At 51.9% G+C, this 27,556-nt stretch overlaps 2 protein-coding genes across 2 annotated transcripts in view; both read right to left on the reverse strand.

Moving 5' to 3' along the window:
- LGR6 (leucine rich repeat containing G protein-coupled receptor 6) overlaps window positions 1-9,718 on the reverse strand; it is a 216,083-nt gene extending 206,365 nt beyond the window's left edge. Inside the window, exon 1 of the mRNA XM_054024751.1 lies at window positions 9,357-9,718. Coding sequence (XP_053880726.1) covers window positions 9,357-9,577 — 221 coding nt within the window. The 5' untranslated portion in view covers window positions 9,578-9,718. The remainder of the gene's footprint in view (window positions 1-9,356) is intronic.
- A 15,582-nt stretch (window positions 9,719-25,300) lies between these two features.
- Window positions 25,301-27,556, reverse strand: part of LOC128835324 (receptor-type tyrosine-protein phosphatase V-like) — a 74,347-nt gene continuing 72,091 nt past the window's right edge. The window contains exon 40 of the mRNA XM_054024710.1: window positions 25,301-26,942. Within this exon, the coding sequence (XP_053880685.1) occupies window positions 26,883-26,942 (60 nt within the window). The 3' untranslated portion in view covers window positions 25,301-26,882. The remainder of the gene's footprint in view (window positions 26,943-27,556) is intronic.

Consider the following 27,556-nt stretch of genomic DNA (forward strand, 5'->3'; position numbering starts at 1 on the left):
TTGGGGTGGAGGGGACAGAATGAGAAATGACAATGTATTTCTGGTTGGTTTTGGTCTAGGCTCTTCAGGGAGTCCAAACAGCTGAAGTTCATTAGCAGTTTATTACCAGTCTTTGAAGGCAGGTCTCCCCCTACAGCCTGACGCGCTGTAGGGCTGAGAATGGCCGGCCCAGTTCGGTTTGACTCAAGCAGCTTTGACACGGCGGGGTGCAGATTTCCACACCTGCAGAGATCCCCCTGGCATTTCCCGATGCTGCCGAAGTTCTTGGGTACCGCAGATGGGCAAAGAGAATCTTCCCACGGAGACGAGCTCCGCAGAGAGGCACAAAGCAGGAGGGCTCAGATCCTCAAAGCTATTTAGGCACCTAAGATGCAAGACTCAGACCAAAGACCCATGTTGTTCCTTTGTGTGCCCGGACAACCTGCCCTTCCCTGTGACTCTTTAGCACAAGGCACAGAGTCCTTCTGCTCTCCTAGGGGAATGCCAGCGCGAGCATGCTCCTTCCTCTTGCCTCTGTCCTAACATCAGAGCCCCCGAGCTGCATTGAAGCTCAAATGTATCCATTTCTAACAGGGAATCCTGCTGCACTGCTTGTACATTGCGCTGTGACATGAATAAACACACATTGTCCAATCAGGGAACAGCATCAATGCCGCATGACCTCCGAAACTAACCAACACAGCACAAGTCAGGAAGAGTCACAGTGATCTGCAGGCCAGCTGGGTAAATTTACAAATCCATTTCCAATGGAGAATGCTGCGATCCGCCCGTTAATGCAAGAAGAGGCGGTGTCCATGCAATAACTTACAAGAGGTAAATGATTTGCTCAGCTCTAGTCATGTATCCTAGAACATAAGAACAAAGCAACACATCTGCCCAGTCCAGTCTGCTATCTACGGCTCCGGATTTAAGTGGGCGTAGAAGCAGGCCCCAGGTGGGGTGCCCAGAATCAAACACCAATTTGGTGAAGGAATCAGGAACAGAACCCAGCCGTTCTGACTCCCAGGCTGCTGTTACAAGAGGCCTTCCCTTTAATAGGAAGCTGAATGCGAATGCATCCTTCCTAGCAGCAGGCAATAGGACCCCCTGGGACTGAGCCACAAGCAACCCACATCAGACTTTTATTCTTAAAACTCACTTTGATCAATACTGACTGCAAGATGGTGAGACTCTGTGGATAATACTGATCGCTGATGCAGCATTTCTACCCACTCAAAGGTGGGGAATCTTTATTACCGTCCCCCTCCCCCAATGCACAGATGGGGAGCCAAAAGCAAGGAGCCACTTTGGGACTAAGCTAAGGTGACACAGCCGGGCAGTGGCAGAGTCTGCAGTAGATCCGATCCCAGCTCCCCGTCTAGTGGCCTACCCACTAGACCACATTGCTTCTCTTGTAAACTGCCCCTTACACCAGGGATCTAGTGTTATCTTAAGGCCTTGGGCTTCAGCTACATGACTCCCACCGAGGTCCCTGCATTTGTGTGCATGCCTGGGTGTAATGCATGGAAAATGCTTTCCTTCTGCGTCAGATTTCACTCCGTTCTCGTCCCAGAGGCCCTATTCTGGGGCTGCATATGAGTAACTCCCACTGGAATCGAGGGGACTTACTCATATCCTGCGGGAGGAGAATACAGGCCCCAGCACTCAAAAACATTTCTTTTATAACAGCCACACCTCACCCTGCAGCCAGGCTCCCAGCGCAGGTCTCGTTTCCATAGGGAAGGCTGCAGAGTGGGAGACTTATGGATTTCTGGCAGCATGAGCTCAGAAATGGCATTCGCTGACCCACCCGGGGACAGGAGAAAAGCTCATGCAGAGAGCCAGCCTTTCGAAGTGTCACATGCCCTCTGGTTTCCTCTGCAGCCTGACGCACTCTGATTCGGCTCCGTGGCTCTCCAGTGGAGGTAACACATTTCTGTGCAAACTGGCTGAGCTCCACACTGACACGAGAGACAAAGCAGATTTCCGGTCACGGGGAATCCTGCCTGGTCAGGACTCACAGCAGCGTTTGGGTCTCTGTCTGGGGCACTGATCTGGACCCCATTACAGTAGCATCCGAGGGCCCTGCAATCTTTACCAGATTTACCCTGGGCAGCTATTACGCCCATTGTACAGATGGGGAGCTGAGGCCCAGCCAGGCTAAGGCATTAACCAAGGAATCTATTACACTTCCAGAAATTGAACCCAGGTTTCCAAAAGCCTCGGCAAGTGCCCCCACCACTGGCCCTTCCTTGTAGTCCACATGCCTGCGTGATCTCTGGCCCCGTCATGTGTTAACGGCACATCCAGGGCCGGCGCAACCCATTAGGCGACCTACGCGGTCGCCTAGGGTGCTAACATTTGGGGGGTGGTGACTATGGCGGCCGGATCGTCTGCTGCCCTGGTCGTCGTCGGTATTTCGGGGGCGGGACCTTTTGCCACCTAGGGCGGCAAAAAAGCTGGCGGCGCTCCTGGGCACGTCTACACTGCAGCGGGTGGAGACTGCAGCTTGCAGTGACTCCCGCTAGCTCGGGTACCAAGAGCAGTGCAGCTGTGGCAGCTTGAGCTGTGCACGCCCACCTGGACCCCTGGCTCCGTACTTGGGCGTCTAGCTCACCCCTGCAGCTCCTGCTGCTGTAGCTGGAAAGCTAGCTCAGGGCTGTTTGCATGCGCTGTGATCATGTCCCTGACTGCAGTGTAGACAGACTCCTGGTGATCGGGGAGACCGCGTCAGGTGGTTCCCGAGCTTCCGCAGCACATTAGCATGAGCTGGGGCCTGTTTCTATTTTGATGTGGGAAAACCCTTGGTTATCAGCGCCTTACCAAATATCAGAGCACCAGCAACGTGCTTGGGCTGAAATTGTCCCGGGCAAAGGGCAGGACAAGGCCTAAGCACCCCTTAAGTCCACCAGCCTATTTACTGCTTCTGGGCTTAGGTGATGGCAAGATTGGAAGCAAAGACCATCTTTTTGTTCTGTGTTTGTACAGCCCCTAGCACCATGGGGGTCCCAGTCCATGGCTCAGGCTCCTAGGTGCTATAGCAATGCAAATAGGAAATACCGATAGACCTTGGGCTGGCCCTCCAGGCAGGGCTGGCTCTCCCCCAGTGCTGCAAGTAGCACAGAATGAGACAGTCCCTGCCCTGCACAGTCTTCACAAGCTGCCCCCAACAGCTTTACCCATCTGCGTTTGGGAGTGGTGTTTGCATTAGATTCAGAGCCCCAGGCCCTTCCCTCTGCCTGCAACATTCAGTGCTGCATTTCCCCTTCAGGGAGAAGACAGGCAGCCTCCACTCAGGCCACTGCTAATGCAACCTGTTGGTGTGGCTAGAGTCATCCGTGCACCAAATAGGCACTGCTCCCCCCCCCGACTCCCGCAGCGGCCCCACTACAGGAATTCCCGCTACGTGTGAGGTGGGCACTCCTCAATGGTAGTCAAATTAGTCTAGGGTCTTCACTTCACCTCTAACAGCTAGCCGGGCCCTGGCAGCTCAGAGCTGGAGTGCTTTGCTGTGTGTTAGCAAGAGGACAGGGGCTTGGCCTGAGTCCCATTTGTTTCCCCTTTAAGTACCATGGGAGCTTCCCATTGCATACACAGCCCATTCCTGGGAGGACCGGCGAGGAAATGCTTCCCATCCATCAGGGGAACAGTTCTGTGGTGTACTGGAAATTGGTTAAAAATGACAAGCCATTCTGTGAGATGTGAGGGATTCCCAGTCCTGCTCACAGGCGAGGGGGCGGTGCGGGAAGCTGTGGACTCTGGGTCGACCAAGTCAGTCAGCAGACAGCCCTTGGAAACAGGGCCGGCTCCAGGCACCAGCAAAGGAAGCAGGTGCTTGGGGCGGCCAATGGAAAGGGGCGGCACGTCCGGGTGTACGGTGGCAATTTGGTGGCAGGTCCCTCGGTCCCTCTCAGAGCGAAGGACCTGCCGCTGAATTGCCGCCGAAGAATGAAGCGGCGTGGTAGAGCTGCCTCCGAACTGCCACCAATCGCGGCTTTATCTCCCCCTCCCCCCCCCCACTTCGCCGCTTGGGGCAGCAGAAAAGCTGGAGCTGGCCCTGCTTGGAAAGAGTCATTTTAAAGCAAGGTGTGGTGAGTTGGGACTCGCTCCTTAGGGAGTAGCCTGTTTTTTCTCTCTCTGTTTTCAGGTTCTCATGCGTTATTGGTCTGGATTCTGAGAAATAAAGCAGGGTTACGTTGTAACCCTCCAGCGAGAGTGTTCACATGTTTATCTCGAGGTGCATGGCATGAGCCTAACAGCCTCTCCTTGCAGACAGGCTGCGGCTGTGTTTCTGTCTCAGCAAGGTCTCTCTAGGCGGCACCGTTCACCACATTTCCTTTCCACAGCCAATGAGAAATCAGCAGGGGCAAGTTATTCAGGGAGGCTGGAAATCTCGTCTACCTGTGTGTTCCAGCCAGCCCTGTGACAGGGGGTTCCGCTCGTGTAGCCCTGTGCGCCACTGGTGCTACGTACATGATACACGTGGGGCTAGGTCAGGCTCTCATCCTCCCAATTCCCACCCTGAGAATTTTGTGTTCGGGGTGTTGGGATCCGGGGCTCTGATTGGGTCCTGCATTATGACAAGGCCCAGTTGTGACAGGTGGATGCTGCCCAGAGCCTGGATTTCAAGCCCGGCCCTCCCAACGTTCCTGGGCTGCTCAGATTGGAGACGATGGGTCTGCTCATGTGGAGGTCGCCATCCTGGCTGATCCACTGTGCCTGAGTGTTGGGTGTTGAACTGGGGACTGGCAGAGCTAAAACCCTGAGTGGCTACAGCTTCAGCTAAAGAGGCAGAATTTCTAGGGGGGCCTGTAACAGACTCAGCTTCTCCGCAGATTGGCCCAGAGGGCGACCTGTCATATCCACCCACCAGTGAGTACAGTCCCATGCACAGAGTGAAACTCACCGAGGTCCCACTTAGCTCCCTCTGGAGCCCTAGCCACACCCACAGTGCAGGAGGGGACTGGGGCTGCGTGGGCCTGGCTCGGCAGTCCCATTCTAAATCCCTCCATCCCCTAAAAGTTCAGGGGTGCCTGGATTGGGCCCAGCAAACACATGAATCGGGAAAGAGGTTTATCCTCCTCTCAGAATCCTGCTTCCCATGCCCAGGCTCCCATGGCACCTGCTGGAGTCGGTGCCACACGGCCGCCTGGCAGGATAAGCTAGGCTCAGTGGGGCATGGGTAGGTGCTGTACAAAGGCCACTCCCTTGGGTGGAGCTGCTCCTGGGGAGGGAGGGAGGAAGTCTGGCTTCCTCGCTGGGGCTAGCGCCCAGAGCAAAGGGAGTTGGCCCTGAAGTGGCGCGTCACCTCAGCAGGGCAGCCCGCTGCAGCGCAGGGGAGAGGAGAGGATCCTCCTCCTCACCCCGCACCGACGTAGGGTACAGGCAGACCAGGCCTCCATGCGGGAATACACCCCACCGGCCAGCCATACGTACTGTGCTTTGCCCAACCTGAGCGGCAGTGAGAACTGCCCGGCCCTGATCCCAGCCCTGCTGCTGGCCAGCACAGACGGCTGATGAAAACGGGAATGCAAACTCAGGCCAGGTTGCTCCTGGCAGCAGGTTCTGCTTGAGGGATGTGATGAGCGTGTCCCCAGCTTTCCCTGCCCGGCTCCCCATGGCCCCGGAAACAGCAACTGCAGAGCAGAGTGTGGGAGAACCTCAGAGAGCCTTTCCCACAGTGGGGAGAGGGCGGCGAAGGTGGCAACAGGGCTTCACATTCCCAGCAGGGCTGCTAAATTCCAGGCGCCTGCTCAGAATCTCTAGGCCGGCTGAGAATTCAGCTGGGAACTCCCTGCCCCACTCCCCACGTAGACAGCTCAGGGAATGAAAGGGCTTCTGTTTGGGGGACCCTCGGAGATGCCACTAAAGCCCATGCAGGGCTGGGCTCCATGCTGCATCTATGGGGGCCTGAGTTCAGAGAGGACTTTGGGGGAGATGGGGCAGGCTCTAGCCTGCCACCTGCAGGCCAGCAGCGGAGCACTGTGGTTCTCCAGGGATTCAGCGGGGCAGAGACTGAGGCGGACTGACCCCTCCTAGATCACCAGGAGAGCTTTCCCCTCTGCAGCTGCTGCCACCCGGAGCAGCCTCCATCTAGCTCTCTGCCTCGGCTATCGGGAAATCAGGCTGCGGCCGTAGTCTTTCTCCCCATCACCCCGCTGCCACCAGCCAGGAACAGGACTTGGCAATCCCCATAGCAAAGATATTGGATTCGACACACTGCTAAGAGGACACAGTGGGCTGCCGGCGCCGACTCCCGGGCCCTGCTTTGATCACCTTCGAGATGAAACATTTTAGGGTCCAGTTTCTCACCCTGCTGTCTGAGACGGAGAGCCTAATCATATGGGGTTATTATAAAAACCCTTCGCATTGCCCAAGCCCCATTCCTCTAAGACAGTCAAATGCTCCGCAGAGGTGAGCATAATTAGTCTCATTATACAGGCAGGGAAACTGAGGCACAAAGAGGCACAGGCTAAAAGGTCCAAACGTTAGGTGCCGAACAGAAAGCACCTGAATCTACGTTGAGCCATTCAAATGAGCCGCTGAATTTTAGCGCCCATGGCTCTCCCCAAAGCCTGGCCACTTATTTACGTGCCTCAGTGTGGACTGAAGGCCAGAAACCTTCACAAGGGCTCAGCCCCCCACAGCCAGTGACAGATTTTCAAGAGAGCTCGATGTTGCTGAGTAGTTTGGAAAATCTGGCTCCAAGTGTGGGTGCTGAGCCCTGGAAAATCTGGCCCTCAGTGACTTGCAGCAAAGCAGGTTATACCGTGGCGGAGATGGAGTAAAACCCAGCCCCCCAGTCCCCAGCTGTAACCACGAGCCCAGGGCATCTCCCGTATTTATGTTACATGGTGTCACATATTAATTGACAGGCTAGGCTCTGCAATCTGAAGCCTTTTAATCACGCAGCCAGCTTCCTGGCATTCTCCCAAGTCTCTGAGAGGCAGTGCCAGGGGGCCAGACACTCTATGATCCCTCGCATGATGGGGCCTGCAATTTTTAAGCGCCAATAACTCCCCCAGACCGGCTTCGCCAATGGGGTGTTGGGCTCAGGAGGCTACAATGCCCGCACGTTTCCTCCAAACTGCTGTCAATGGCGCCACCACATGAGCAAAGTGGGCTAATGTCTGTACCAGGGAAATCCACGGAGCAAAGCACGGCGAAGGGGCGAAGCCGCTAAAAAGGCAATGACACTTTGGGATGGGCAGGATAGAAATTGATCGGCACAGCAGGACTCCGACTGTCAGGGGAAAGACTGACCTCATCCAGAAACAGCCTGGTTCTCAGAGGACCTGAGCCACCTGCTATGCCTGCGAGGGACCCAGAGTCTATGACAATCAGGCCTAAAATGTCTTTACAACACCCCACAGGCTGCAATCCTCACCCCACTGCAAACAGCCGCCACATCAGCACACCCACACTGCTAGCGACTGCCCTGGTTAGTAGGGTCCTTGCCCCAGGGATCCTGCACTCCTCTGATTCATGTAGCTAAGGAGTTATGAATAGTCTGACAATCCTATTAGAATAATGTTAGCGACCTAAGTGACCCAGGCGGCGGCTAGTGCAAAGCATGCATGGGCTAGCAGCACCCTCCCCGCACCCACTGAGAAGGGAAACTGTGTTCCTACAGCGGGCTGGGGAGCATGGTCCTTATAGGGCTGGAGCTGAATGCACAGGTCCTGAAATGAATTAAAAGATGGAACGGGTCCCTGCTGGGGCTTTACTTTGCCATCACAATAGCACTGGCTTGGCTGAGCCCTGCAGCCTCCTTACAATCCACTGCCCTGGGGACGCACAGGCCAAAGCTGGCATCCCTCATCCAGCAATACTTGTTTGCAGACAGAACCAGGGCTGGCTACAAGATGCTTAGGGTGAGATGCTTCTACTCTAGGAGACACCGGAGGGTGAAAGTCATACCGCAGGGTCCCCACCTAAAGGTATATGTACCTTGCACTAGGCAGCTCCCTTGTATTTCCTGTTCACCGATGAAAAGCATCCACTCTGAATGGGATCCCGCACAGCCCTTCCCACCTGACTGCCAGCGAGAGACAGAGAGAGACACTGCAAGAGGAGGGCTGAATGCCAACTCTGCCTCGGGCAAAAATGGACTGGGAAGAGGAGATGGCACCTTTCTCTAGCACCTTCCATCCAGAGCTCTCAAAGCACTTCACAACGGAGGGTCAGTATCATTATCTCCATCTCAGAGAGGGGGGAAACTGAGGCAGCGACCTGCCCGAGGAAATCAGTGGCAAAGTCTGGAATACAAGCCAGGGCTCCTGCCTTCTTCCTAAACCTTTTGTTCTAGGCACTAGGCAGGACTGCCCCCTGCACTGACCGGGGTGCTCAGCACAACCTGCTGCTGTTTGCCAGCTACACAATGTGGTTTTTATGTTGAATACATTTCTCTGGCAGCCCTTCAGCTCTGTCCCTAAATTCAAAAGCTAAGCTCCTTCCCATCCTTGCTGCAGCATGGCTAAACCTGTTGTGAATACAGCTACAAAGTGTCTTTCCCAGGGAATGCCAAAGCCGACCTGTCTCATGCAGAGAAGGGCACCGTCCCCAGAGGAGGCAACGCTGCCCTTCCAAGCCCTCCCTTGTAGAGCATGGGGAAGTTCTCAAGAGGGCAGGTTAGTCCCAGTCCTCTCCACAACTGGGACCTAACCGGAGTGGAAACACTGGGACCATCCATGGTGCTAGAAGTCAACCCTGCAAAATCCTCTTTGAACTGAGCCCTGTTGGGTTCCCTGTGGAAACAGGGCTGGGCCAACGCTTGGAAAATTAACATCTTTGAACTGAACCACCTGGTGAAACTTTACTGTCCGTCTAAAACAAACAATTCCAACACTCAGGGGGCAGTCCTGCCTAGTGCCTAGAACAACAGGTTTAGAAAGGAGGCAGGAGCCCTGGCTTGTATTCCAACACTCTGCTGGTGGCCAACCCAGACTGAAAGCCCCCAAAGCCGTGGGTTATCACAGCTATTGAAATACTGGACAGAAAGCTCCAGGACAGTTGGCAGTAATTGTCCAGTATAAATACTCCATTATGCTCTCAAACAATCAGAATCTGCCCAGCAAACCAGCTCCTCTGATCCGTTGCAATCAAGAAGCAAAGCATGCAGAACAGCACAGTATAAACAGCATTATGCAGAGGGGCAAAGGGAGGAGGGGGGAGTTGGCTCAGCAGGTCCTGAAATAATAGCTGCCTTTTTGTTTTGTTTCTAATTTGCGGTAGAAATTTTATATCAGCAAAGTGTGGCCCCAAATTCCGAGCCCAAGCAACCTGTAGCTGATTCTGGGGTGGGGTGAGAGGGTGTCTATCCTTGTGCCCCAAGGACAGCACTTGCACTGCAAAGCAAATGACAGTTCGGTACTTACAGGTAAGCCGTTAAGGGGCTCAGGCTGACAGGGACTTGGGAGAGTCCCAGCTCTGAACAATCCACTGAGAGCATTATGCCATCTTCTTCACAGTGGCACTGAGGCGGGCATGAGGGCGCAGCACCTGGGTCCGTGGATACCGCCTGGAGAGTGGCGGAGGAGGATAGAAAAGTGCACCAGAAGAAGAGCTTGTCCATCTTGGTCACAGCTGCAGCCCACATGAGCTGGGTGAGGGTGGCTGGCACTGGCTCAGTGGCTCTGATCTCAGCTGGCTGCTCGGACAGAGTCTGATTTCTCAGACCCAGCAGGCACTGGATCCCCTGCACTCCTGAGTGTAGTAAAGATGCAGCCAGTGAAGGGGAGGCATTGCTGAATGATCTTGGTTATTGGGTTTCACAGGCTGGGCAGGGCAGGGGCGTGAGAGCCTCGGAGAGGAGGAGCTAAAGGAACTTTCTGCTCTCTCCCTCTCTCTCCCGGAGAGCTGGCAGGAATTTCATTCAAAGAGAAGAAGAAGAAGAAGAAGGGAAAAAAAAAATACCCCAACAAATAAAGACCTGTTTGTAGCTCCAGGACTTGTGCTTTGCTTTGCAATGTTTTTGTGGGATAGCAGCGCAGGGGAAAGGAAAGCCGACTCCTCCGGGAGAAAGTAATTTAAACAGGGGTTTGATCCTGCCCCATCCAGCACTTCAAACACTGAATGGTACCCCCTGAACCATGCCTTTGGAGGCATGTGCACTGAGGCTGGCTCCCTAAACCCAGCCGTCAGCTGGGAATTCAGGGGTTAACATTCGGGGGATCTAGTCTGAATAAGCCATGCTGCTGCCACCCAAAAACTTCAGTGCTATCTACCTATCTTAGGTACTTCTATGGCTCCATCACCACAGCATGGGAGCACCTCTTTACCCATCACACCCTATTGTACAGATGTGAAATTGAGGCAGAGGGAGACTAATTAGCTTGCCCAAGGGAGACTGTGACATAGCAGGCAACTGAATCCAGCTCTTCTGACTCCTAGACTAGTGCCCTAATCACTAGGCCATCCTGCCTCCGCTCCTTCTCTGAGCTCACAGTACCATGTTTCATGGCAGATGACATCTCTCCTTTGATCAAGGACTGTGCCTTATGGCGATAAACAGACAACACCTGGAGAGCGGAAGTGATAAGGTTATTCCTAAATGTAGTGTCAAATGCTACATGCTAAAGGTGCACAACAGGACATCTCCCCCCCCCCCCCACACACACACACACTGGAATCATAGAAACAAGTGTTGGACTCTTCTATCCACGGTGTTACTGAAGGAGAAAGAGTTTGGCAAGGCAAACAAAAACTAGGTTTCACCTCCAAAAATTACAACCAGCCCTTCTCTAAACCCCTTCCTGCAAGGAGTCTGACAGACAGAGTGAAATCACCCTGGGGATCTCCTCTGGGAGTCAGATTCTTTAGGGGGGTTCCATATTCTCTCTTTTGGGGACTGTAGTCTCAGGTTTAACTTCGGACTCTGACCTCTCCGAGGCTGCTCTGCTTTTCCCTGCTCATTCCGTCCACTGCCCAGAAAGTCAGAGCAACTAAAATGCCTCCTGCGCATGGCTTCCAGCTCCAAACTGCCCACAGAGCAACCCAACACCTGCCAGACAGACGCTAGGATGACCCTGGAGCGGGCAGCCCTTAGGCTGGAGGTGCAGGAGTGGAGAAAGAAGAATCCAGGCATGTGTCCCTGTGAACACAGCTGCAGGTCCCACATCACCAGCTGGGTGCGAACCTACGTCCTGTGGTCAGAGCGAGAACTGGGAGCCTGGGTTCCACTACCTGCTTTTCCACTAATTCCCTGTGTCCTTAGGTGACTCAATGCACCTGTCTGCATCCCTGTTACTCCCCGGGAAAAGAGCTAGGAGAATGAGGTGGTCTGTAAAGCATGAGAGGCTTAAGCAGCCGACGCTGCACTCGGAGGGCTGATTGCAGCTCAGGTAGATGTACTCGAACCAGTTTTAATCTCACTTGCTTGAATCCTGGAGCAGTGAAGCCACAGCGGCACTGGCTAGCCACCGAGTAATTACCCAGGGCTCCAGACAGGCTCATACAACCTGTGTGGCATAGCCCAGGCTCGATGGCTCCGCTGCTAGATGAAAGCTAGCTAGCTTGGGCTCGGCTACTCATGCTGCAATCAATCTCTCTGATTGCAATATAGACCTACCCTGAGTAGCTTACCCAAGAGAAAGTCAAGAGATGACTTGATCCCAGTCTATAAGTATCCACACGGGGAGAAGATTTCTGTTATTATTATTATTTCTGCAGGCTCTTCAATCTAGCAGACTAGGGTAGAAGGAGATCCAATGGCTGGAAGTTGAAGCTAGACACATTCAGACAGGGAATATGGTTCACATGTTTAATGGGGAGGGCAATCAATCATTGGAACAACTTACCGAGGGGCATGGGGGATTCTCATTACCTCTGGAGTCAAGACTGGGTCTCTCTTTCTAAAACATCTGCTCGAGCTCAGCCACAAGCAGTGAGCAGGGTGAGGAACCCCTAGCTGGGTTTGTTTGACCTGCGCTATGCAGGAGGTCCGACTGAATGATCACAATGGGCCCGGATCCTCGGAGGTATTTAATTTAGATGGGAGTTAGGTGCCTAAAGAGCTGAGCCATTGGTCCCTTCTGGCCTTAAACTCTAAGGCCCCACTGAAGTCAAGGGGAGCTTTGCCACGGACTTCCGTGGGGGCTGGATTTCACCAAGATTTGCAAATTGATTTAATTGGAATAACACCTCGTACATCACAGGGCATTTCTGAGGCTTCATTAATTAAACCTTTGCAAAGTGCTTTGACATCCCCAGCCACACAGGATTTAGATTAAAGGGAAAGGGCTATACAGAGAGCTGGGAGCCCTGCCATAATTAAAGGCTGAGCCAGACACGCTTTCCTACAGCTTTGACTTGGACAATTGGTTTGGCTGGAAAATTGCCACATTTTTTCAGGCAACCAGTCTGGAGAAAGTGACTCAAACCCATTGGGAGTGCCAGGCCAGTCACAACAACCCTGCCCTGAAAGGATGGGTTCACCTAAGGTGTCTCTGTCTCCCTCTAACGCAAAAATGATTCATTACTGGCCCCTAAAACTTCTTGTCCAGTGAAACGTCCTTGGGGATCCAGCCGCCGGCTGGACTGGAAGAAAATAATTTGTGTTGAATGTGTTATTAGAGCTGGTGGGAAATGCTGTTTCACTGAAACATTTCCAGGAACGTGTCAGTTTCGACGAAATTTGTGCTGGAAACGTTTCCCCCCCCCCCAAATAATTTGATTTGAAGGGGGAGGATTTAGTTTGGACTGTCTCATATTGTGTCAGCTTTTAATTTTTTGTTAACTGTCAATTCATGTTAATATCATATTTCTATGGGTCTATGATACTTTAGAGAGATAACATTTGATAGTATATCATAAGGTGTCAGCTGTATTCAAACATTTGGATGAGTTCATTTCAGTGTTTCCTCAGTAAATTTAGGATTTCCAGACAAAAGGCAATTTGGAAATGAGATGGAAATTCCATTTTCTGGCCAGCTTTAGTTAATGATTTCTGCTGTGCCTAGCTCTGGGCCCAATCCACTCCCATTAACATAAACAGATGTTTTTTGCCATTGACTTTAGTGGAAGCAGGATCAGGCCCCCTGTATGTTTGTGTGTTGCCCTCTAGTGGCTGGCTGCAGCTTAGAGAGAGCGGAAGAGTGTTTTTAATAGCAGACGGCAAGCCAAGCTCTTCCCTTAGCTCAGCTGATAGGTGCCTATGGCTGCAGGGCTCCAGTCTCAACTCTTTGGGGTGTGTAGCTTATTAGAGAGAAAGAAATAGCCCCTTCACACTGAAGTTACAACCTCTACCCCTGACGTTTCAGTTGTGAGCCTGACAAGTCCCTAGGCAGTGTTGTTGTAGCTGTGTCAATCACAGGATATGAGAGAGACAAGGTGGGGGAGGTGATATCTTTTATAGGACCAACTTCTGTTGGCGAGAGAGACAAGCTTTCGAGCTGACACAGAGCTCTTCCTCAGGTCTGGGGAAAGTACTCAGTGTCATAGCTAAAAACAAGGTTGTTTCAACAGGCCTCTTCACTTTGAATGGTCCCGCAGTATTTATTAACTACTTATGCTAAACAGATATATTGGGATTGGAAAAGGTGCAGAAAAAGGCAACAAAAATTCTTAGGGGTATGGAACAGCTTCCATATGAGGAGCGATTAATAAGACTGGGGCTTTTTAGCTTGGAAAAGAGACAACTAAGGGGGGATATGACAGAGGTCTACAAAATCATGAGTGGTGTGGAGAAAGTAAATAAGGAAGTGTTATTTACTCCTCATAAAACAAGAACTAGAATTAATAGGCAGGTTTAAAACAAATAAAAGGAAGTATTTCTTCACACAACGTACCGTCAACCTGTGGAACTCTTTGCCCGAGGATGTTGTGAAGGCCAAGACTATGACAGGGGTCAAAAAATAATTTGATAAGTTCATGGAGGATAGGTCCATCAATGGCTATTAGCCAGGATAGGCAGGGATGCAAAACCATGCTCCGAAGTGTCCCTAGTTCTCTGTTTGCCAGAAACTGGGAATGGGCGACAGGGGATGGATCACTTGATGATTACCTGTTCTGTTCATTCCCTCTGAGGCACCTGGCATTAGAAGACAGGATACTGGGCTAGATGGACCATTGTTCTGACCCAGTATGGCCGTTCTTATGTTAACACCTCTCCTGTCATGGGAGGAGGGGGAAGAGGAGAGGAAGGCAGGGTTGTTAGGGGGTTACAGATTGTTGTAATAAGCCATAAATCCAGTGTCTCCATTCAGTGCATAATTTTTAGTTTCAGAGTGGTAGCTGTGTTAGTCTGTATCAGCAAAAACAACAAGGAGTCCTTGTGGCACCTTAGAGACTAATAAATCAATTAACAGCAGGATACCAAGGGAGGAAAAATGACTTTTGAAGTGGTAAGAGCGTGGCCCATTACAGATAGTTGACAAGAAGGTGTGAGTAACAGTAGGGAGAAATTAGTATTGGGGAAATTAAGTTTAGGTTCTGTAATGACCCAACCACTCCGTCTTTATTCAGGCCTAATCTGATGGTATCCAGATTGCAAATTAATTCCAGTTCTGCAGCTTCATGTTGGAGTCTGTTGTTGAAGTTTTTTTATTGAAGAATTGCCACTTTTAGGTCTGTTATTGAGTGACCAGGGAGGTTGAAGTGTTCTCCTACTGGTTTTTGAATGTTATAATTCCTGATGTCAGATTTGCATCCATTTATTCTTTTGCGGAGGGACTGTCCGGTTTGGCCAATGTACATGGCAAAGGGGCATTGCTGGCACATGATGGCATATATCACATTGGTAGATGTGCAGGTGAACAAGCCCCGGATGGTGTGGCTGATTTATCTCGTTAGACTGACCTCACACTTGGTAAAGCAACCCCCATCCTTTCATGTATTTATACCTGCTCCTGTATTTTTCACTTCATGCATCTGATGAAGTGGGCTCTAGCCCACGAAAGCTTATGCCCAAATAAATTTGTTAGTCTCTAAGGTGCCACAAGGACTCCTCATTGTTTTTGCATAATTTTAGTGTCTAGCAAAGGTTTATGGATTTAGTCTCCCAGGCTCATCTTTTGAACGCATTGTTGGATGGAGAGGTCAGATACAGAGTGATCACTTTGTGAAAAGTGTTCAGTCACATGTCTTTAATCATTTCCAGGAAAATGATAAGAGACAAAAAAAAAAAAAAAAAAAAAAAAAAAAACACAACCTATGGCCTGTGGGGGAACACTTTTCACTAAGTGAACACACACTGCTTTCTCCCTTTCTTTCCTCCCTATGATGGGAGAGGTGTTAACAGGCCATTTCATTGGTCCCTTGAAATATGTGTTAACTACTTATGCTAAACAATGGGTTCCACCCCCTCTGTTACTCACCTTGTCTCTCTAGGAGTCCCTGTGTTCTTTTTCTCACCACACCAGCAGTTAGAGTGATGGTAGTCATGCTGCACGTGATGGTTGGCTAATGTAGCTGTCTAGGGACTGTGCATCTCTTTTAGGCTTGTGTGGATTAAAGCAGGGCTCTGCAGGAGCTGGTGACAGCTTGGCCAGCACCCCTCACTGCTTTCTTAACCTGATGACCTGTCCCACCCCATTTATTTCAACTGATAAAACTTTTTTGGCTCCCTAGGCTGAATCCAGGGGGGTGAATGCCCATGTCCCATGGGAAATCGGGAGAGCTGTGCTGATCTGATCAATCTACAAAGCAGTGGACTGACTACAATTCAAAAAGCAGCAGCAGCACGTGGGGATAAACTTCAAAAGGCCAAGGCAAAAAATGAGACTAAACTAGCTAGGGACATCAAGGGCAACAAGAAAACATTTTAAAAATACATGAGAAGCAAGAGGAAGGCCAGAGACAGGTTAGGACTATTACTCACTGAAAGGGAAAGATAATAACAGAAAATGCATCAATGGCCGAAGCGTTAAATGCTTTTTTTGTTTCATTTTTCACCAAAAAAGTTAGCAGTGATTGGACGTCTAACATATGAACATCAGTGTAAATGGGGTAAGTTCTGAAGCTAAATTAGGAAAACAAGTTAAGAATTACTTAAAAGTTAGAGAGGGGTAGCCGTGTTAGTCTGTATCAGCAAAACAACGAGGAGGAGTCCTTGTGGCACCTTAGAGACTTACAAATTTATTTGGGCATAAGCTTTCCTGGGCTATAACCCATGAAAGCTTATGCCCAAATACATTTATTAGTCTCTAAGGTGCCACAAGGACTCCTCGTTGTTGTTGTTGTTTTTTATATAAAGTTAGAGGTCTTCATGTCCGGAGGGCCTGATGAAATACATCCTAGAATACTTAAAGAACTGTCTGAAGAGATCTCTGAGCCATTAGCGATGATCTTTTAGAACTCCGAGGATAGGAAAGTTCCCACCGAATTGGAAAAGAGCAAATATCGTACCTAGCTCTAAAATGGGGAATAAGGACAATTGAGGGAACTTAACTTTGGTACCTGGAAAGATAATGGAGCAAATAGTCAAACAATCAATTTGTAAAAAGAACAGGAGTACTTATGGCACCTTAGAGACTAACAAATTTATTAGAGCATAAGCTTTCGTGGACTACAGCCCACTTCTTCGGATGCATATAGAAACCTGTCATTAATCAATTTGTAAGTACCTAGAACATGGATTTGTCAAGAACAAAGCTTGTCAAACCAACCTAATATCTTTCATTGACACAGTAACAAGCCTTCTGGATAGCAGGGAAGCAGTAGATGTGATGTATCTTTACTTTAGTAAGGCTTTTGATACTGTCTCACATGACTTCCTCCTAAACAAACTAGAGAAATATAGCCTAGAAATGAAACTACAATAAGGTGGGTGCAGAACTGGTTGGAAAAGTGGAGTTATCAATGGTTCACAATCAAGCTGGAAGGTGTATTGTGTGGGGTCCCGCAGGCATCTGTTCTGGGTCTGGTTCTATTCAATATCTTCATAAATGATTTGAATAATGGCATAGTAAGTATACATATAAAGTTTGCAGACAATATCAGGCTGGGAGGGGTTGCCAGTGCTTTGGAGGACAGAGTAAGAATTCAAAATGATCTTGACAGACTGGAGGAATGCTCTGAAATAGATAGAATAAAATTCAATAGGGACAAATGCAAAGTACTGTACTATGATTAGAAAGGAATAATCAACTGCATAAATACAGAATGGGAAATGTGTGCCTAGGAAGGAGTACTGTAGAAAGGGATCTGGGGGTTATAATGGGTCAAAAACTAAATATGAATCAGTGTAATACCGTTGCAAAAATATTAAAAAAAAAAATAAAAAACACCAAACATCATTCTGGGATGCATTATCTGGAATGTTGTGAGTAAGAAAAGAAGTAATTCTTCCGCTCTGCTAAGCATTGATAAGGCCTCAGCTGGAATACAGTGTCCAGTTCTGTGCACCACACTTCGGGGAAAATGTGGACATATTGGAAAGAGTCCAGAAACAACAAAAATGATAAAAGGTCTAAAAAACATGACCTACAGGGAAAGATTGAGAAAATCCGGTTTGTTTAGTCTGGGGAAGAGAAGGCTGCGGGGGGACATGGCAACCATCTTCAAATATGTAAAAGGGTGTTATAAAGAGAAGGGTGATCAAATGTTCTCCTTAACCACCAAGGATAGGACAAGAAGTAAGGGGTTTAAATTGCAGCAAGGGGGATTTAGATTAGATTTTAGGAAAAACTTCTTAACTGTCAGAGTGGTTACGCACTGGAACAAATTACTTAGGGAGGTTGTGGACTCCGTCATTGGAGGTTTATAGGAACAGGTTGGATAAATACTTATCAGGGATGGTCTAAATAAGACTTAATCCTGCCATGAGCGCAGGGGACAGGACTAGATGACCTCTCGAGGTCTCTTCCAGTTGGGCTCAGAGCTCGGAGTCAACAGCTCAGTGGTATATGAAGCCAAGGCAGGAGACAGCCCCATAACACGTTTAAATGGTGGTCTAGCGGTGGGGCTGGAGGTCCTGGGTTCTGATGCCAGGCAGCCGTAGAGATGGAAGTAGAATATACACCATGCCAGGATCTCTGGCCTGTGGTGGGCAGGAGGGCAGAGTAGGTGGCTCCTGCTGCCCTTCCAATCGCTGATATTTCGGTTTTAACATCATTGGTTTGTTAAAATCTTTGCAATGAAATTTATGATGGTAAAACAAGCTGATGGTCGCTCCTTGGGCTCCTCATGCTCTGCTGCTGACAGGGCTGGGTCTTTTAGCAGCCTTGGATTCCTGTTCGCCCTGGCACCTGGGAGGTGTTTCCAGAATGGACATTGTGTGGCAGTCATTTCCTGCAGGGGGTGGCTGCTTCTCCTCTTCTCCCTTCACCTGTGCTGGGAGGCTGGGACGGCTGCATGGAGGGGCTGCTGCTATCCAGTACTATGGTGAGTGCTCTCTCTGCCTAACGCTATCCCAGGGCTGTGCTGCCAGGGTCTGCAGAGAGCAGGATGCAGCAGAAAGCAGCGGGAATGGGCCGTATGCCAACGAAGCCAAATGCCTGGGGTTTGGGGTTGCGTCTGTGCTCCTTGGTAGTGCCCCAGGGAGCCATTGAGGGGTCATTTGTGAGGCCAAAGGGCGATGGAATGTTTCCCTCTCCCAGCACTTCCGGCGGGGCCGGCCAGGGGCCAGGCCGTCTGTTATCTCAGCCCCAAAAGGCGTTCCAGACTGTAAACACAAACACTTGGAAAACAAGCACACCAGGAGCCCCAGCGCGCAGCCCTGCACTGGAGAGACGGCGGGGAGGGGGGGGGGGGCAGCAGTCTCCACATTCACAGAGGCCCCAGCCTGCCCCTTCCTGGGCCCCCTGCGAATGAACAGCCCCTGGGCCCTTACACAGCACGGTCCAGCCATGGTGTTGCTAGGCCTTGCCACCCCCCAGAGAGGCAGGTAAACAGTGTGCCCCTGACGTTACTGGCACAGCAAGAGGGTGGATTCCACTGGCTCTTGGGCAGGTGCACACGGAGGGGAAAGAGGGGCTGGCACAGTCACTCACAGGCGCACAGGGACTGCTCCCTCCTAGGCATCTCAGAGCCACCCCAACTCTGCGCTCCAGCGGAGGCTACTAGTCCTGTCGGGAGCACGTCACTTACCTCGGCTTCAATCCTCCTCCAAGGGAGTAGGGGAACTATGGCAGGACAACTGACGGGACTGGACCCCTGGATCCACTGGGTCCTGGATGTCAAAGCCAGAAGAGACCATCGTGATCCTCACCCAGGGACTCCTGCAGGGAGCCCGTCTCTCCTGCTAGAGCAGAGCTTTTAGACAGGGACAGCTGCTCTCGATTGAATGACCCCAAGAGTTAGAAAATCCCCTTGGAGCAGCTGCTCCAATTCCCCCCTTGCTAAAAAATTGCACCTTTTTTCTAGTGACTTGGCCTCGCTCCAGCTTGTGGCCTAGGGATCTCATTCGGTCTCTGCCTGCTGGCTTAATGAACCTCCTCCCCCACAACCCCCCAGCATCCTCTCCCATCTCTACCCTAAGGAGAACAACAAGGGCCCATTCTCAGCCATTCTGCACGGGCAACTCGCCAACGGGGACCGTGCGCGTCATGCTCTCTCATTACTTGCTTATGTGACTACAACCATAGAGGCAACTGGCACCCAGGGACTTCTCCGGAAAGAGGATTTGACAAGCAATGCAGCAGGGCTGTTGGCTCGAGGAAACAGCCCCAAAATGCCCACAACAGATGAGCGGTGGCTTGACCTGGGGCCCCTCCCTGCGAGCCCTGTGAAGGCCAGTTTGGGATCCTAGGCACCTGCAATTAAAATCCCCCACAATGTCACTCATCTAGATGGCACCCCCTGCAGGCTTTCACACTAGTGCCTCGGTTTCCCCTCTCAAACAGGGAGGCTAACCCTCTGAGCTCTTTGCAGGGGGGTGATGTGGTGGCTTTGCGTGCTCGTGCCCTGATGCCAGAGGGATGAACCCCTTCCAGATGGTTCAGGGAGAATTTCCAGCCTGGTCCATTGATCCAGGGAGTGGGGGACTCCCCCAGGGTTTGACCTTCACCTGGGGAGAAGGCCCTGGACGCTGCTGGGCTGGAGTAGGGATAAATGCAAACACCGCCAACATGCTGCCCAGAGGCTGGGGGTGGGTTTGTTTTTCCATTTTCTCTCTCCCCCTCCGGGGCTCGTGGCTGGAGGCCTGGGAAGTTACTCATCCAAACCGCAGCTCCCAGGACACCCTGTGTAAGCAGCTGTGGCTCCAGCCTCCGCTGGAGCAGTGAGTGGGAGCTCGTCAATCCATCCTCATCGCCCTGTCAATGTCCTGAGGGGGAGGGGCAAAGAGACTCTGGGCAACGGGCCGTGCCACAGACTCAGCCTGGCGGGAGATGGCCTTGTGTGACCCACTGCTCAGGGTGGGTCCCCTTGGGCCTGACCCCCCGGCAAGAAGAACCTGCTGTAACCCAGCCTGGGAGCTGTAGCAGCTCCTGCTTTTCACCCTGGAGGCCCCCGCTTCAGTCCCTGGTGGGGGCCATCATGCTAGCAATGGCCAGTGAGAGAGCAGGATCCTGAGAACACCTGCTCCAGGAGCCTGGGTTCTTACTTGGGCAGCCACACTCTTCCCCCTATGCAGGGGAGTTCATCTGCCCCAGGTAGGGTTACCACCTGGCTGGTATTTGACTGGCCTGGCTGAGTTTTTTACGGATTTGCCAGAAAAATTAAAATCTGCACTTTTTTGTTATGTAGGTCTAAAGATTTGCATGATTATCCCAGTACACTGGGATAGCTAATGTTAAAAGTTTCTGTGTCCTGCTAAAGATGCTGCAGTGTTCCCACTTCCGAGGTTCAGCAACAACAGATCAAAACTGTTGAACATACAGCAGCTGTCTGCCCACCAACACGTAAATTCACCACGCAGGTGTGTGAGAAAGGGTCTGAGTCACACAAGAGCGAGGAGACGTGTGACGCATATTAAATAATGGGACGATCTGGGTGATGGTACGAGTGGTCCCAGGCCACCCCCAAAAACGAAAGACTTGCATCAGAAACTGCACTTTCAGTGGCTAAAGGAAACAGATTACAAAGACTGGCTGGCAAAATGTGCTGAGAAAAGAAATGGCCATTTGTTATCAATGATAAGTGTGTGTGTGTGTGTGTGTGTGTGTGTGTAAACCTGCCTTATCGTGGTAGATTCCAGGAGCTCAATCTATTTATCTTAGCAAAGAGAAGGTTAAGAGGGGACTTGATGACATAGGTACTTACACGGGGAACAAATATTTAATAACGGGCTTCTTAGTCTAGCAGAGGAAGGTCTGACACGAATGGCTGGGAGTTGAAGCCAGACGAAATAAGGTGCACGTTGTTAACAGGGATTGTATTGAGGCAGGTCTCTGGCCTGCGCTATGCAGGGATCAGACTGGATGATCACAACGGTCCCTCCTGGCCTTGGTTCCCAGCCCCTTGAATGGCACTTTCTTGGTGTGGGAACCTAGTGGTTCCCAAACTAGGGTTCAAGAACCCCTGGGGGTTCACGAAATGTTACAGGGGGTTCTCGGGAAAGAATTCCCTAATGGCGGTCAGAGCTGTCCCTAGGGACCCCGGGCAGCACGGGGCCAGCAGCCCGGAGCCCGTGGACTTCCAAGAGCTAAGCAGATCAAGCAAACATATCTATCACACTGAGGAGATTTAAACTTCAAGACTCCTTATAAGAAATGGAAAGGGAGGTTAATTTTAAAAACAGCAAAAAATATCCAATAGGCAGCTAGTATTGTTTTAAAGATTATTATGAAGAACAAGTTTAAGCTTTGTTGTAACGTGTGTTGTTTGCCTGGACAGCTCAAGACCTGAATGCTTCTGTAGGAGGAACTCTTTGAGTTGGCTTCTTAAATACCTTCATGCTGTTTCACATCTGATACTCCTTGATGAAACAGACTTATAACAGGCTTATTCAAAGTGATACAAGCTACTGGAAGAGTGTTGCCGTTTTCATAATGTAATAAACATAATGTAATGATAAATAATAATTAATAAATAGTGTGTAATAAGCATGTCATAAAAACAAATTTTATATTTCCAAGATCACTGCTTTTACAATTTATACTCAGGTAAAGGAGAAAATCCCTGGAAATATTCATTTTTAGAAGGGGGATCACAAAACTTGACATTTTAGTGAAAGGGGTTCACAGGTTGTTAAAGTTTGAGAATCACTGCTCTAGAGGGACAATGCCAGGCCAGCACTGCTGTGTAGAGTGCTAGCCTGGGGCTAAGGGTGAATGGCAGAGCAGGTCCCCGGGGCCTGATGCGTGCATTCAGTCATGGGCAGACGGAAGGGATGGCTAAGGCTGGGAATGCTGACTGGTTAAAAGACAGCTATTCTCAGAGCTGTAAAATCCACATACTTGAAATTTGCTGTGCCTCAAGGGAGGTAGTGAGTAAGTGAGTGACCCACATTTGGAGTCATTTGAGCAAGGGGTTCACAAGATCCAGCTCCCCTAAAAGTCACATTTACAAAAGTCACCTGGTTCTTTAACACACACACACACCTGAGGCTCAGATTACAGCCCTGATCCTCCTCAAGCGGATCTCAGCCACTCAGGCTGATCTGGCCCCCACAGGCCCTTGGTAGAAGCAACATTTCTGGAATTATTCTGGGTAGACCTCAGGGTCCCAGACTGGGCCTGGCTGAGGAGAGCGCTCTCTGCCAACAGCTGCTCCAGCCCTGCGGTGGGCTGCCTCCTCTGGGGACTCCGTTAGGTCTCATTTAGTCCCACGGTTTATGGGGCAACCAGGAGTCCAAACAACAGTCCTGCAGCCTCAGGCCACATCTCTGGTTCTACCCCTGTTCTTTGCTTTGCACCACTTTGCCCAGCCGCTGGCAGGGGAACCCAGGCCCTTCCCCTTCTCTGGGTTCTAGTCCAAGGACCCAGCCATTAGGCAAGGTCTGGTTGTACAGACCCACCCCTGCTTTCTCCCTGAGCTCCTTCCTGCCACAGCCGGTCTGCAGGCCTTTCCCACGCCCCTTCCCACACCCAGGGTCTACGTGGATTCCCCTCAGGCTCCCCTCTTCCTTCAGGCTATGGATGGAATGGAGCCACCAGTACCAACTTCACCTCCTTCCCTGCTCCCCAGGCCTCAACTTGAGCTCTTCACTTATTGTCCCTGACTCTCTGCTGCTCAGCTAAACCCAAACACCCCATGGTTGGGATTTTGAGTCCTACCTTAGAAGTGAAGTCCCCTCCTGTAGCCATTCTCCAAGAGCAGGAACTCCCAACCTCCCTGCTCCCCTCCATGCAGGGCTTTCTCAGTCCTTGTAAGGAAATCTGACTCCTCACCAGATGGACCTGCTAACTGACCTACTTAACATCCCTGCAGGTGAGCGTTCAGGCTCCTGTTAACCCTCTCAGAACCAGCATAGGATTGAGACTCCATTTCAATCCACATACTGTGGAGCCCTGCCCTGTGGGAGCTTTCTGAGACAGGGTCTCATGCACATTCATGGTTCTCCGTCTGGCAGTCTTGCCCTCATTTAAGAGCTCTTCACAGTGCTCTAAACTCCACATGCAGGCTCTGATTAGGAGTATTATCAAGGAAATTAGCATTAAACAAACAGAGGGAAGGTGAAAGACGCCAGTAAGCAGCTGGGTTAATGCAATCCTGCTCCTCGACTGGTTCCTGGACAATGGGACTGACTGTGATCAAAGGAAAGCAAGTCGCTGGGACATTTGGTCCAGGGGTCCCAGCTACACAACCCCTAACATGAGCTGCTGAGAACATTTTCAGATTCTGCTGACTTTTGGAAGGGCAGAGCTAGGGAATGGGGGGCTGGGAGCAGTGAGGGATGTTGGATCAGTGCAGGGATTTGGGGGTTTGGAGGGTGTGGGGGGATCAGTGTGGGGATGTGGGAGTTCGGTGGGCATGGAGGGATTGGTGTGGGGATGTGGGGGTTTGGAGGGTCTCAGGGGATTGGTGCAGGGATGTGGGAGTTCAGAGGGCATGGGGGGATCGGTGTGGGGATGTGGGGGTTCGGAGGGTGTCGGGGGATTGGTGCAGGGATGTGGAGTTCGGAGGGTGTGGGGGTTTGGAGGATGTGGCGGGATTGGTGCTGGGATGTGGGGGTTTGGAGGGCGTGGGAGGATCGGTGCGGGGATGTGAGGTTTGGAGGGCATGGGGGATCGGAGGGCGTGGGGGGATCGGTGCAGGGGCGTGGGGGTTTGGAGACCGTGGGGGGATCAGTGTGGGGATGTGGGGTTCGGAGGGCATGGGGGATTGGAGGGCATGGGGAGGTCGGTGTGGGGATGTGGGGGTTTGGAGGGCATGGGGGGATCAGTGCAGGGATGTGGGAGTTCAGAGGGCGTGGGGGGATCGGTGCGGGGATGTGGGGTTCGGAGGGCGTGGGGGGATCGGTGCGGGGATGTGGGGTTCGGAGGGCGTGGGGGGATCAGTGCGGGGATGTGGAGGTTTGGAGGGTGTGGGGGGATCGGTGCGGGGATGTGGGGGTTTGGAGGGTGTGGGGGGATCGGTGCGGGGATGTGGAGGTTCAGAGGGTGCTGTGTGAGGGCTTGCCTCTTTTGCCCCATAGGGCTGCACACTGGTCCAACTCCTGATGCCCCAGCGCAGTCCAAGTCTATGACCCTTCTTAGCGCCAGGGCTCATCCAAACGCTGCATTTTTGAAAACCCAGTCTGATGGCTAGAGCTTTCAGGAAGAACTGGGTTTCTCACAAGGTAGTTTCCCTATGATCCCTTGATGGATAAGGGATTAACCTCAAAGAGACCTTTATTCTCTGGATCTCAGAAGCAGAACCATGGTGGAAGGGGGAGCTGGGCACCTTCCCCTGCAATGACATACACGGGGGGGGGGGAGTGATGCCATCTGTCCCCTCCTCCCTCCCCTACAGATACCCCCATCCCCCACAATTCCTCCCCATGGCAGCTTCACCAGGCCAAGGAAGGGGCATCTTCCCTCCCCTGCTCCCCTCCTTCCCCTTGCTGCCTCCAGCCATGGGGAAGGGCTCTAGGCTCCCCCTTCCCCATGATGCTGCTGCTCCTAGAGGAAAGGGAAGGTCAGTGCACTGCAGGGGGGCTGGGGAGACGGGGGTCAATGGAGATTTTAGCTCTGCCCCCAAATCCTCACTTACATCTATACCCCCCTTTCAAAACATGCCCACACTGACTCCCTGCACTGCCCAGCAGCTCAGCCTGTGGGACCCCCGCTGATGCCCACTCCTCTGTGGGGCAGAGGGCTGGGGAGCATGGCAGAGACAGGACACGAGGAGAGGACACGGGGCAGTGATGGTGCTAACACTCAGCCAGTGCCTGCTGGGGCTGGCTTTGTCACTGCCAAGGAGCCAGAGGCAGTGGAGGGGCAGCTGGGCTGTGGGACGAGGACATGCTGAGGGTTAAAAAACAAACAAAACAAAGAAAAACCAGGCAAGTGTATTGTCCAAAAACTTCATTTACGCTCAGGTCCGGTTGCCCAGTGGTGCCAGCCCCAGCCCCAGCCAACACAGCTGAGTGCGTGCAGGTCCACGCTGCAATTGGAATCAAGACAAACCTCTCAGTCGTTCTTCCTATTTCTTATGGCACCCCCAATACTGGCACCCCGTGGGGGTATCGCCAGCTCCAGGGGCCAGAGTTAAGGTCCCGTTGCGGGGGTGGTATGTTGATGTAACCCCACATCCCAGTGGGATGAAGAGACAGCTCCTCTAGCGCGACCACTGGAGGACATGGCTGATACACATGCTCCCCCGGTAGAGGGTAGCAGTGCGCTGATGCCGAATTAGTGGATAATGTTTTTCCCTCACATAAACTAGCAGGCCTTAGAGACAGGGTTATATGGAGGGTGACTGGCCAGCAAGGGTCTTCTCATTTGATTGTTATTCCTGGTTTTGCTGTCGTGCCTTGGCCCCTACTCACGGGCTCTGCATAAATGTGGGGGTGACGGGATGCTGGCGGGGGGCAGGAGTCCTGCCCCTGTTCTCCCAGCTAGGAGAGACGAGAGTCCCATGTGAAGGGTTGTCCCAAGGGTCTGCAGAGGTCTGCTGCGCTAGGGGTTGGGACTCAGCTCTCGGAGCCGAGCTGCCAGGCTCTGGCTGCGCTAGGACAGCCAGCACGAAGGGGCAGCGCTCGAAAGCCAGCCGAACGGCATGCTCCTGGTGGGTGTGCACGGCTGCCCTTTGGGGATGGTGCCCTCCAGTCCAGCTGGCTGGAAGGTTGCAGGCCAGGCCAGGGCGTGTGGTAAAACCTACCGTTCGTTAGAGGACACTGGCTTCTAGGGCTGTTTTCTTTATTGTTCATACACATTGTGACCCAGGGCTGAGGACCAAGCAGAGTTTCCCAAAGGCACTAGCACACCTGGAGCATCCGCTCGACGCTCTGAGAAGCAGTGCGTAGCGCCTGGGCCTCCCAGCCCTCCTGCCAGACGGAAATAAGCATCACCCAGCAGCCTGCTCAGTAGGACATGCCGGCTCTGAGCCAGGCACGGCAGAAAGGGCGCCCCATGTATTCTGTCCTGTACTCAGCGGGGCAGGGAGGGCAGTACGGAGGCTGGCAGGATGCCAGAGCAAGTGCTACGGCGACTGGATTCATGGACCTTCCAGAGTCCCAGAAATCCCGGGCAGCAGGGATGCAGCCCCACTAAAATCTTTGAATCCTGGACAGGTTCCCGTGCCCCGCACTGGGTGCTTGCAGGCTGAGTGGGCTGCAGCACTGTGGGCGGCAGAAGGGCACTCCCTGGGGGAGGCTGGTGCAGACAATGCATGTGCAATAGGCTCTCCCACTGCGTCCTGGGAGAAGAGACCAGGAGAGTCCGAGATTCTGAACCACTGATGCAGGCTAACCCAGCCTTAGCTCCTCATCTGTGCTGGCCTCAAGGGGTGGGGAGCTGATTGGTGCCTCTGCCCCAGGTGGGTCCCCTTCTCTCCGGAGGGAGCTTCAGTCAGGTTTGTGCAAACAGCCCTGCGATGCGCTCTCCTCAGCCTGCCCCCAGTGCCAGGCTCTCTCGGGGGCAGGAGCTGCTGTGCTCTTCCTAGGGCTGTCTCTGGGTGAGGATGTCCCGGATGCATGTGTACAAAAACACGTACTGATCCTGAAGGGAGGCAGGAGACAGAGAGAGGTGTTCAGAGAGTAATTCTAGGCCAGGGGGGCTTGACCCTGCCTCAGAGACACCAGTCAAGCCCACTGACTGTCATGACACTGTGTTTCTGCAGTCACCCCATTTCATATAACCAGGTCATAGAAACGGGATGGGATCTTGAGAGGTCACCAAGTCCAGCTCCCTGCACTGTGGTAGGACCTGGACCACCTTGACAGGTGTGTGTCCAGCCTGCTCTTAAAAACCTCCAGTGATGGGGATTCCACAGCCTCCCTTGGGAGCCTGTTCAAGTCATTAATGAAAATATTGAGTAGTACCAGGCCTAGGATGGACCCCACTAGATACCCCTTTCCAACTGTACAGTGAACCATTGATAACCACTCTTTCAGCACGGTCTTTCAGTAAGTTTGCACCCATCTTATGCCACATTTCTCTAGTTTGTTTATGAGACTGTCATAGAATCATAGAATATCAGGGTTGGAAGGGACCTCAGGAGGTCATCTAGTCCAACCCCCTGCTCAGAGCAGGATCAATACCAACTAAATCATCCCAGCCAGGGCTTTGTCAAGCCTGACCTTAAAAACCTCTAAGGAAGGAGATTCCACCAC

This window comes from Malaclemys terrapin, chromosome 4 (genome assembly GCF_027887155.1).
Source record: "Malaclemys terrapin pileata isolate rMalTer1 chromosome 4, rMalTer1.hap1, whole genome shotgun sequence".
Classification (NCBI taxonomy): domain Eukaryota; kingdom Metazoa; phylum Chordata; order Testudines; family Emydidae; genus Malaclemys; species Malaclemys terrapin.